Raw genomic sequence first — 11,634 nt, forward strand, 5'->3', positions numbered from 1 at the left:
CGATCCAAACCAATTTAAACCGCGGTGTACGAACCGAAAAATCGATAACCGAATAAATCGAAAATCGAAAAATCCAAAACCGAAAAAAAATTGCAAATTTTAATTGGATTGGATCGGTTTTTGGATGAGTTGATGAAAACCGATCCAATCCAAACCGATCCAATATATTAATTTCTCTCTACCTACTTGGTTCTTTCTCTAATCATAGCCCAAAATTTTCTAAATCCAAGACCCATTAACCTATCAACTAAACCTAAGAAAAAATCTAGTCACATCTCATCAACAAAATTGTCTTTGTAGAACTTCATAACTCATTGCCTAAAAAAAAAATATATCATAGTTTACTAATGCTTTTGTATTTCAAAAAAAAAAAAATTTACAAAACCAATATATATAAAAGATGTTATTTGCACAATAATCATGAAATAAAATTTAGGATTTTCGAAAATCCGAAAACCGATCCAATCCAAACCGAAAAAAATTGGATTGGATCGGATCGGATTTGAAAAAAAATCCAAACCGAATGGATGATTATATAATCAAACCGAAGGGATTGGATCGAATGATTTTTGCTTCTAAAATCGATCCAATCCAGACCGCGAACACCCCTACGAACAAGTACAAAACAACGGCAAATGTCTTCTTTTTTGCTTCTTTTCATTACAATTTTGTATTTAGATTCCATTATTTTTTTTAAATTTTTTTTTTGAATATAAAATATAATTTTATTTATCTGATTTAAACTGTTGAACTAATAATCCATTATTTGAATCAATAACCTACTAATCCGGTACCGGTTCGATCAAGAGTTTCGTAACATTGCGTGGTGCCCTTTCCTGTCGTCCACTAATGCATGTGGACAAATTTAATTACTTCAGTGACTAGAAAAATGTGCAAAGGATGACCAAGTCAAGCGTCAGTGTGCCACTCAGCCGTGAAACGCGACAATTTGGCATTCAGGCGAGGAGAGTGGATAAGCTTAAGCCATCAAGATCGAACAAGGCCATGGTGGTATTGTAGCAGCTAGGGTGTAAGTGGATCGGCCGATCTACAAGAGTGTATTTGATCAATTACATATAATAAAATAGAATAAGTCCGAGTTTTTTATAAAGCCAAGTTAGAAAGTATGTTATAGGTTTTTTTACATGATAGACCTATAAGCCTACATGTCGAGACTATATTATATTATTTATTTTAAATAAAATAAAATTATTTGTAATAGTATCAAATAGTAAAAACTCAGTTAGTACATGTGAGATAAGTAGATGGTGAAAGGACCTAGATTCAATTTCCACCAATACTATCTTTAGGAGAGACATAAGATCTGTGTTAATCTCTACAGTAACGTTAGAATCAACATTTAATGCTCCAAAAAAAGTTATTGATACTTATCGTTTTATTCGTCATATTATCAAACAAAATGTTGATACATTGTCTAAGAGCCATTAAATCAATGACATCGTTATATATACCAGAGTCATTAAATCAAGACAAGGAGATGCCAAAACATCTTTTATATATATATATATAGAACAGCCTCTGCTCTAAACACAAAAACTAGAACAATATCAGAAGGGTAGCGTGAGTTGTAGAGAAAAATGGATAGAAGGCAGAGCAGGTTAAGGTTAGTGGTGGTGTGGTGCGTGTGGTGGCTGACATGCACAGGAGCAATGTTAGGGAGTTGTCAGAGTGCGAATAATGTGAGGGCTACATACCATTTGTACAACCCTCAGCAGATTAATTGGGATTTGAATGCTGCGAGAGCCTATTGCTCTACCTGGGATGCTAACAAGCCCTTGGCCTGGCGTAAAAAATATGGTTGGACTGCCTTCTGTGGACCTGTTGGGCCTCATGGCAGAGATTCTTGTGGCAAGTGCTTGAGTGTATGTCCTGTCCTCCCTCTCTCCACCTATATACATGCATATATATGTTTTCTTAATTATCTGGCTTCTTTAATCTTTGTGCATTATTATTAACTAACTACGTGCACAAAGATAATTGTTGATTAAAATTGGTGCTTACATAGGTGACAAATACTGCAACTGGAGCTCAGGCTACAGTGAGAATCGTGGACCAGTGTGCCAATGGAGGCTTGGACTTGGATGTCAATGTGTTCAAAAAACTGGACACTAATGGGAAGGGCAACGAGCAGGGTCACCTTACCGTCAACTACCGCTTTGTAAATTGCGGTGATTAATTGAGTGAAACCACTTTAATCTAGTGTTGGATACATGCAACACTTCATTCCCACCGCTCCCTAATAACACCATAAATAAAACAAGCGGTGTTACTTGGAACTACTTGTTCTTCCAATAATTCCATCCTCTACTATATATAACTTGCTAACTCTCTCTCTCTCTCTCTCTCTCTCTCTCTCTCTATCTCTCTCTCTTTTCCTTTTCCTTTTTTTGTTTTTGTTTTGGAACATCAATGATTTTGGCGTACTTAACCGTTGATCTTGTAAAAATAATTTGATCAATGGCTAGTGTGTTTTTCTGGTAACCTTCGTGAACAGGTCATCTTCGACATATTGGTAATTCGAAGTTAGGCATATTATTAATAAATAACAGCTTAATTGAACATGTTATACGTGCTCCCTATAAAATAGCTAGCTAGCTAGTTTGGTTTGGCTGCCGACATGGGCAAGCTAACTATCCACACACAACAAGACAACCAACGTGATTGATTGCCTTAGCACTTGGAGAACTACTTCGTTTCTAGCAATTCATTTCTTTGTAAAAGACAAAGAAGTTGTGCCGGATTTGCTGCTAAATGTTTTGTAGTCTTTAAGGTGGGTTTTTTTTTTTTTTTTTTTTACCCTTTTACCTTTCGTAAATTAATTAATAATCATTTTGTCCCTCATTTAAAATTATTTATCTTATTCTTTAATCGATTAAGTTAAGATTTAATCGATTAAATGGTCAAAACTGACAAAAATGATTGACTTGAAGATTTAATCGATTAAATCTTCAACTTAATCCATTAAATCTTCAATTATATCATTAGCATATACTCAAGAAAAATTATTGGAGAGCAGCAGAAGGTATGGAGATTTCTTTGGTAGTGAAGTGCAAAACGACGTTCGGCGATAGAAGAAGGTGCTTTGGTGCTGGCTTGTTCTTCCCTCCAACTCCAACTTCAACTCCAACTGGCCGGTCTCACCAACTAGTTACTGTCCTGATTCCCTTCTTTTTCTTTTTTCTTTTTTTATTTTTTCGTTGCTTGAATTGATTGTTTTGGTTCCTTCTAATATTCACTCATGTTTTTTTTTATCGTCTGCTTCATTTGTTTGTGTTTTGATTTAATTTCAGTTTTATATAAGTAATATACTATAATCATCGTTTGAGAATCTGGATATAGTCTTATGGTACTCCGTTGAGTTGAGTCATGCAACTAGCTAACTACCTCTCCGGGGGTAGTAAAAAAACACTTGATGTCAAGATTGGGGCTGACGAAGAAGAGGCAGTTGAGTTTTCCCAGGAGAAAAAAATGAGGTAGTAGATGCTAATGATGTAATTCTTGAGGAGGATGGTCAATTATCATTGTTACATGAGACACTGGGTGTTGCTCAAAGAAATCAAGGTGAGGAAAATGGAAAAATTTCTGTAAGGAGGATGTTCTAGACACTTCCGGCACCAGGGATAATGGAAATGTTAAAAATGTTAAAGACTGTTGGGGATTTAATTTAAATTCAAGATTTAATCGATTAAAACTTGTCAATCATTTTTGCTCGTTTTGAACTCTTAATCGATTAAATCTTCAACTTAATTGATCAAAGAGGACAGATTGGTAGACTAGTTTTGAACGAGGGACAAAATAGTTATTAATTAATTAATGAAGGGTAAACGGGTCAAATACCCCTTTAATGTGCATATATTAATAATATGGCAAAAAGAAGTATCCTTTTGAATGACACAAGCTTGTGTAATTTTAGGTGTTTTACACAAAGTACGACTGATCGTACTTTGTGTAAAACTAAAAAGTTTTTTTTTTCTTTCCAGTCACATCGCTGACGAAAAAAAAAAGTTACTTTTCAAAATTATATAGAATACGACCGGTCATACTCTGTGTAAATCACTAAAAGGACACAACTTGTGTTCTTTTGAATTACACACACTAGACCCTAATAATATAATTCGATAATTATGCATATATTTTGAAGCTCATAATTGGAGTTTTCCTTAAATTGAAAATAATATCATTAAACATTTAAAATCTAATGCCTTGTAACATTATTTTAAATCATTTTCTCTCGAACCCATAACCTGGACTGGAGCTACTTCTCTATGTTTCTTGACCTTTTGCCCAACCCTTCTCTAGAGAGTAGAAACTAGAAACTTCGAATGTGGAAACTGTCAATGAAATCGCAGATAGCATCGCAGAAACTTTTTCTAAACCGCACGTATATGGTTGCGAAATTTAAGGGACTAATTCACAAGTGCTCTGAGACATGCATTGTTGAAAGTATAATTGAAGTTTGCTGCAAAAAACGGAAAGCAAAATGAAGACCGGCTTCATAATCGTATCTTTCTGACTCCAGCCTGGAAGTTTCAAACTTCAAAGTAAATTATTATTGCCATCGTCATCAATCAATTTCTTCCGCATACTTTCAACGAAAATCTTTGATTGATCAGAATGGATTCCCTAGTATTAATCAAACAAACAATATCTAGGATGCTCAATTGGTAGTCAGGGAGTTGAGTAAATGTAAAGAATCATCTCGATCCAAAATATTAAAGTATTGAGTGAGAGCCTTTTTAAGTTATTCTCTAATACACTCCTTCACTTGCCATGTAAAGAATCATTTAAACCTAAAACTTGTTGGGTGAATACTTTTTTAATGATTTATATTATTTTTTAACACGCCACTCACACGAGAGCTCACTAGGTTCGTAGATATTACACAAGCCCAATTTTTTGGCTTACGTTGTACTTATTTAATTCCACTAGAAAGTGGAGGAAGGTGAGAATCGAACTCGTGACCTTATGGTCGCTGAAGTTCTGATACCATATAAATAACTATTTCAACCCAAAAGCTTAAGTTGTTGAGTGAAGGCCAATGGATGGTTTTATATACTTTTCTAACACGTCCTTTCACACGAGTGCCCACTAACACGAAGGATGGATAATGCGCACGAGGCTCTGATATCATCTAAAGAACCAACTCAACCCAAAAACTTAAACTGGTGGGTGAAGGCTTTTTAATAGTTTATACAATTCTCTAACACTGAGTGAAAAGGAAAAGGTCTTGGCTTCATCTCTAAGTACTCACCCCGCATTTCGGATTAGTCTCATAACCGGCTCAAAGAATCAAAACTTGTGGAGATACCGGAGGGAGCCAACTCGCCTTAAAAAGGTAATTAGGTTTGGGTTAACTTAAAAACAAAATATATCTTAATTCTGTAGCTGGATTCCGAAGAGAGAAAAAGAAAAACAATTGAGTTTTATTTTTTCAAAACACCGAGTACCTTTCTTAATAGATTGCTTATTTTTATTTTTTTGGTACAAGAAAGGGGTAGTCCCAACAAAACAGAGAAAAAGAGGTTTGTTGGGTGAAGATCCTTTATAAAAGAGCATAAACTTCCTGATGAAAATTAGGAACTTTTCAAATCCTAATCATCTTAATCTTAATCCACCACTACTCTTTGGTAGGATTAAGATCCTTTATAAAATCATATTTAAAATACATAATGCAAAAGAGTGGTTTGAGAAGAAGAATAGTCAGAGAACATAAAAAATATGTGCATATAAGCCAATTACCAAAAATAAATAAATGAAGTAATACATCACCAAACTTTCCAAAAAATGGAGTAACTTTTGGCTAGGTTCTGGATTGAGAAAAATAAAAATAATGTCTCATTTAAATAAGAAAAAAGAAGAACTAAATATGATGGCTAATCAACCCCTTGATTAGTGTCCTATCACTTCATAATTATATATATATATATATGAGAAATGATCCTTTGACACCGATGTCAAACTTTTAAGTTTGACACCAAATCCTAACCGTTTATTTTCGTAATCTGACGATTATCATTTATTGAGAATCAAACTTATTAATTAATTAGTAATTCTCAATAAATTATAACTGTCGATTGGCGAAAATCAACAGTTAAGATTTGGTGTCAAACATCTAAGTTTAACACCAATATCAAAGGATCTCGCCGTTATATATATATATATATACATACATATATATATGTATATATGTATATATATATATATATATATATATATATATATGTATATATATGGGGCAAGATATTCTTACACTGGTGTACTATGTAGCACCGATACCGACACGGGACACATGACACGATACGACACGATACTTCGACATGTTAATTCTAAAAAATGTTAGATTTCGACACGTTAGGACACGTTTTTATATTAAATAATATTTTTAATTTATCTAGTGTGTATTATATTTAATATTCAATAATTTAACAAATAAATGAAATTAAACTTATAATATTAATCAATTTTAAAAAGAAAAATAAGATATCTCAAATATTTATATTAAACTCAATAAAATGGTAATTGTAATCCAACGAATCTAATAGTTGAAACTAAAAACTCAACGCAATGCAACCTTTGAACTTTTTTTGAATTTCTATAACGTGTGTTGGAGGGTCGGGAAGTGTCGGAGTGTCGGAGAGTGTCAGAAAGTGTCGGACACAACACGTCAGAGTTTTTGAAGTGTCGGTGCTTCATAGCCGGTGTAAGAGTTAGAAGTCTTACACTCAATCTTGACTATTGATCCCCTTGACCACTTGTATCTAAGGGCTCACATTTCTCAAAAATTTGATCCGTTAGATATAAATGAAATCAACGGATAAGATTGAGAGTGTAACTTATACTGGTGTAAAATGATCCTTACCCTATATATATTTTTTACACATGTAGCGCTATTGGCGCGCCACGCCCATACACATAGCGGCGCTAAAAGCGGCCAACACACACACATTAGAGCTTTAAAAGCCTTTTTTTTTAATATTACATTTGTTGCATGCTCTTGGGACATGGGAGAGGGATACAATCCAATCTCTATCTAATAAAATTCAAATCTTAGTTATCAAAGGCAACTTTCGAGTCTCATTACCAGTTTTGGTAAGTAAGTTAATCACTTTAAAGAGTCTTTTAAAATTTAAATCTATGATATGGCTAATTATACATTAATACATATGTATCCAAAAAAACAATACATTAATACATACTCCCTTATTTTATATTTAAGCCAGTCCATAAATTTAATAAGTAATCAAAAATGAAATTACCTAAAGGATTTAATTTACCCTTATTTATTTTTTTGGAAATATTCCAATCGGTTCATTGCTTCGCAATTAATCCGATTCGGGGCGGGCCCAGGATTAAGGCTTTAAACCCCTCCCAAAGGTGGTACTGGAGATATTCGAACACATGCTCTCACCCACCTACTTAGCTCCCATGCGCCAACTGAGCTACCACTATTAGGTAATTTACCCTTATTTATTGTTACAATAGATTAATGCTCTATAATTGAATACATAATTGCATTGTATTTTATAAATAAATAATTACACGATAAATTGATTTTAGAATGTTTTCGTAAACTTGTACATAATTAGTTATAAATTATACCACATTTATTTATGTTAGATAAATATAATATAAAAATTATTGATTAGGCCTTCATTTATAAATTTGAATTGTTAGTTTGAATTAGTTATTTGATCATGGTATTGGAGTCTCCATGACCATGAGGTCATGAGTTCAATCTTCACCGCTTTCCACTTTCTAATCAAATTAAGTCAGCATAAGGTAGAACAAAAAAATGGGCATGTGCAATATTATGTTTCAAGCTCAAAGGACTCTTGTCTGAGGAGGCGTGTTAGGGAGATATATATAAAACTATTAAAAAAATCATTACTTATTCTATGACTACGGGGTCATGATAAGTTTCAAAGACACTATGTTTTTAAGTCAAATATAGTTCAAATAATAACTAATATGATTAAAAATATAGTGTTAGTTAATAAAATCTAAAAGATATTAAAATACCAACAACTAGATAAGATTCTAATCCATTTTCATACTGTTTCAGGTTGTTTCAGGTTTAAAGTAACAAATCACCAATTCTAAGGGATAAAAACAGTTGCAAAGGATAAAGATCAAGAAAAATAAAGAATTAATCAATATTAATTCTTGTTCAGCGAGCTGATCCATATATTAAAAAGCCCAGTTTATTTCTTTAAAAGGACACATGAGGGCTTGTTCTATTTTATTCGGAAGACGGAAGACAACAGAGCTCATGATGGTTGCGGCTTAGGAAAGAGAAAAGATCCGTTCCGGACCTGAGGAGCGGAAAAACGGTCAAAGTTTCATCGTGGAGATCGGGTTTAATGTTTCTTTTGAGAATCTTTATAGTTTCTTTTTATATTTTAATTCTGTTATTATGACTATGCTTAGCTAAATTTCTTTAAGTAGTTAGGGCGAGACGGAACCAATGGGTTCTTAAATGCTGTTTGTCTTTCTTATAATTTATATTCATGATTTAAAGTTATGCAATCATTCTGTTTCTTATTGATTAACTTTATTTTTAAATTGATCACTCGTATATAAACATGTGAGTCATGCATGACATTAGGAATGTTGGTATATTGATTCCGATTGGTTGATTGCTAGAGTTTGTATGATCTAGGGATAGACTTATGAATTCTATAACTGTAAGGTTCTTGCGTTAATGCTTATTTTATGAAAACGTACTAAGGGATTACGTTTTTGAGTGAAATAAAGGATCAGATTACCAAATGATTGAGGTTTAATCAAATATAGAAAGAACTGTTAATAATTGGATCTTGAATGTAATTATAAGAATGGGTAAACTAGTTTAGAAACCATTGGGGAAGTTAAGTCCTAGCTACGTCTTTTATAAAAACTTAAAATTCAATTTTCTAACATTTATTAATTCTGAATTTAATTTCTTGAATATTGAAAACGAAAAATAAGTAGTTTAAAATTTTTTTTAATTAAATTAAAATATTCTCAACTCAATCTTTCACGATCGATTCAACTTTAATTAAATAGATAAATTAGTGATTGGTCATCAGTTCTCGTGGGATCGACAACTATACTCTATCACTTTATTACTTGTACGACCAGGTGTACTTGCCAGAATCGCAACAGGTCACGAGTTTGATCCTCACGTCTCCTTGTCCATACTTCAAGCCGAAAAAGATGTGTTAGAAAAATATAATATAAAAATCGTTGATACAATTTATTACAGCTTTGAGTTTTCCTTGTTCAAAATAAGATGTCACGAACAAGGTGCGTTAAAAACTATGGAATAAGTAATGTATAATTCCAATGTTATGTAAAGAAACAAAATTAGTTACATATATAAGCATACCTACCGCGCAAATCAATTGAAAGGCAAACTCATAAAGATTATATTAACAAATTATCTATGGCAAAGCTTAGGCTATGCGTGTTGTTGTTGGTCTGTGTAGTGGGTTTGGCCTCTGGTCAAAGTGCTAACGATGTGTGGGCTACATATAATTTATATGAACCTGAGCAGCATAACTGGGACTTACTCGCGGTGAGTGCATTTTGCGCCACTTGGGATGCTAACATGCCCTTCTCATGGCGTAGCAAATATGATTGGACAGCTTTCTGTGGACCTGTCGGCCCTCAAGGCCAAGCTGCATGTGGCAAGTGCTTGATGGTATGCATCAAATTCTCATTCCTCGTTAAACAAATTAAATAACCTAGCTCCTTAATTAGTAATACATGTATATATATATATATGCATACATGCTACCAATGCCTACCATCTAATTAATTTTTATTCATTTACTTTGTCCTTTTGCTTGATCAAGAAAGCATAATAATAATTTATTGATGATGGGTGGTTGCAGGTGACAAACACTCGAACGGGAGATCAGCAAATAGTGAGAATTGTGGATCAGTGCAGCAATGGGGGCTTGGATTTGGACATTGGTGTGTTCCAAAGCCTCGACTCGGACGGAAATGGGAATGCTCAAGGCCATCTTATCGTCGATTATGACTTTGTTGACTGCGGTGACTAAACTATTAGTTGTCTTTCTAATTAATTGTAGCAAGTACAAGCGCATGACTTTATCATAAAAAAGAAAAAAAGAAAAAAAGGAAAAAAGTCATGTTAGCTAGTTACCATGAAATTTGAAGGAAGAATGTTGCTCTATTTCATGTTTCCTTTTTATCTTTCTTTTGAAGCTCGAAATCAAAGTTGCGTTATTGAGTTAAGGATGCATATATAAAGTGTTTATTTGGTTTAGATTCATTAGTTCATGAATTTGACCTTTAATATCGTGGGAAACTAAATTTTATTAAAGTTAATCAAGAGTTGGTTTTATAGAATTGATGCTAATATGAGGTCAATTCAATAATATATATATTTTTTAATTAATGTTATAAGTTATCTTTAAAAGAATATATTCCCAATTCAATTCAATCCCGTACTGACATTGTTGATGGTGGGCTTATAATATTGGACTAGCTAAGCTCGGGCTTGGTACATTATTGTATGGGCCCAACCTTACTACAGAATGGCCAATGCATGCATGATGACTATAACCTGGTGGAGTGTAGCGGTGTGATTGTGATCATTCGAGATGTTTATTTTGTTTTGTTGTAATCAATTTCAGCCGGTTTATAATAAAGAATATATCATATAAGAAACAGACAACCGAGGTGTTTGGTCTTTTTCCTCTGTTTTTTGGATTAGTCCCAGTTCTGTTCCACCAAAAACAACTTAAAAAGGATAACATTATGTTCAACGCCGAATTAAATAGGATGAAACAAGACTAAATTGATAAGTTTATTAGTTAACTAACAACGGGTACTTTCACATTATTATTATTATTATTATTATTATTATATGTGTGTGTGAAGGATATTATAACAATCAATTAATGTTACTATCAATGTTACTACCAATCAATTTCACCGTTAGATCAATTATGTTGATCCAACAGTTATATTTATTTCTATCTTTGTATGGTCATGATTCTCTATATTCAATACTTTATATTTATTTTGTATGATCATGATTTCTCATATTTAACATAGGAAATCATGACCATACAAAGATGAAAATAAATATAATCGTTGGATAACGTAATCGATATAACGGTGAAATTGATTGGTAGTAACCTTGGTAGTAACATTAATTAGTTGTTATAATATCATACCTCACACACACACACACACATATATATATATATATATATATATATACGAGACATAAATATTTTTTACAACTTATCCTAATCATTGATTTTCTTTAATTTGATGGTTGTAATTTATTAAATTACAATCATTACTAAATTATTAATTTTTGATAAATTAAAATTATCATATAAACAAAAATTAATAATTCAACTGAAAGTCAAAATTTTTAATACCAGTTTTAAATGATGCCCATATATATATAGAACCGGAAAATAATTAAGCCTGAAGGGAAAAAAAACAAAATAGTGCCAAGAGTAGCCGCCCTTCATGTATAATTATACATTTGATCCAGTAACGGATAAAACTATGATCCTATGCCTATTCCATGTGATTTATTAGTTACATTGATGAGATAGAATCTAGCACTCATAAGTCAACTACCGT

General features: G+C 32.7%; 2 protein-coding genes across 2 annotated transcripts; both read left to right on the forward strand.

The window, feature by feature from the left end:
• Positions 1-1,506: 1,506 nt before the first annotated feature.
• Positions 1,507-2,860, forward strand: LOC133292145 (pathogenesis-related protein PR-4-like). Its single transcript, XM_061490520.1, has 2 exons — positions 1,507-1,883; positions 2,027-2,860. The coding sequence occupies exons 1-2, from the start codon at positions 1,599-1,601 to the stop codon at positions 2,195-2,197; spliced, it is 456 nt and encodes a 151-aa protein (XP_061346504.1). The 5' UTR covers positions 1,507-1,598; the 3' UTR covers positions 2,198-2,860.
• Positions 2,861-9,436: 6,576 nt separating this feature from the next.
• On the forward strand, positions 9,437-10,067 carry LOC133292150 (pathogenesis-related protein PR-4-like). Its single transcript, XM_061490523.1, has 2 exons — positions 9,437-9,703; positions 9,897-10,067. Exons 1-2 carry the CDS (start codon positions 9,446-9,448, stop codon positions 10,065-10,067), a joined length of 429 nt encoding a protein of 142 aa, XP_061346507.1. The 5' UTR covers positions 9,437-9,445.
• The last annotated feature ends 1,567 nt before the right edge of the window (positions 10,068-11,634 follow it).

The sequence above is a fragment of the Gastrolobium bilobum genome, unplaced genomic scaffold (genome assembly GCF_033153095.1).
Source record: "Gastrolobium bilobum isolate Gb01-03AN ecotype WA unplaced genomic scaffold, APGP_CSIRO_Gbil_v1 utg19748, whole genome shotgun sequence".
In the NCBI taxonomy this organism is placed as follows: domain Eukaryota; kingdom Viridiplantae; phylum Streptophyta; class Magnoliopsida; order Fabales; family Fabaceae; genus Gastrolobium; species Gastrolobium bilobum.

Excerpts from the sequence above, each read along its gene's own strand:
- LOC133292145 (XM_061490520.1), top strand. The coding sequence starts at position 1,599 with ATGGATAGAAGGCAGAGCAGGTTAAGGTTAGTGGTGGTGTGGTGCGTG. Across the intron at positions 1,884-2,026 it reads CTTGTGGCAAGTGCTTGAGT|GTGACAAATACTGCAACTGG; the intron begins GTATGTCCTGTC and ends GTGCTTACATAG.
- LOC133292150 (XM_061490523.1), top strand. The coding sequence starts at position 9,446 with ATGGCAAAGCTTAGGCTATGCGTGTTGTTGTTGGTCTGTGTAGTGGGT. Across the intron at positions 9,704-9,896 it reads CATGTGGCAAGTGCTTGATG|GTGACAAACACTCGAACGGG; the intron begins GTATGCATCAAA and ends GGGTGGTTGCAG.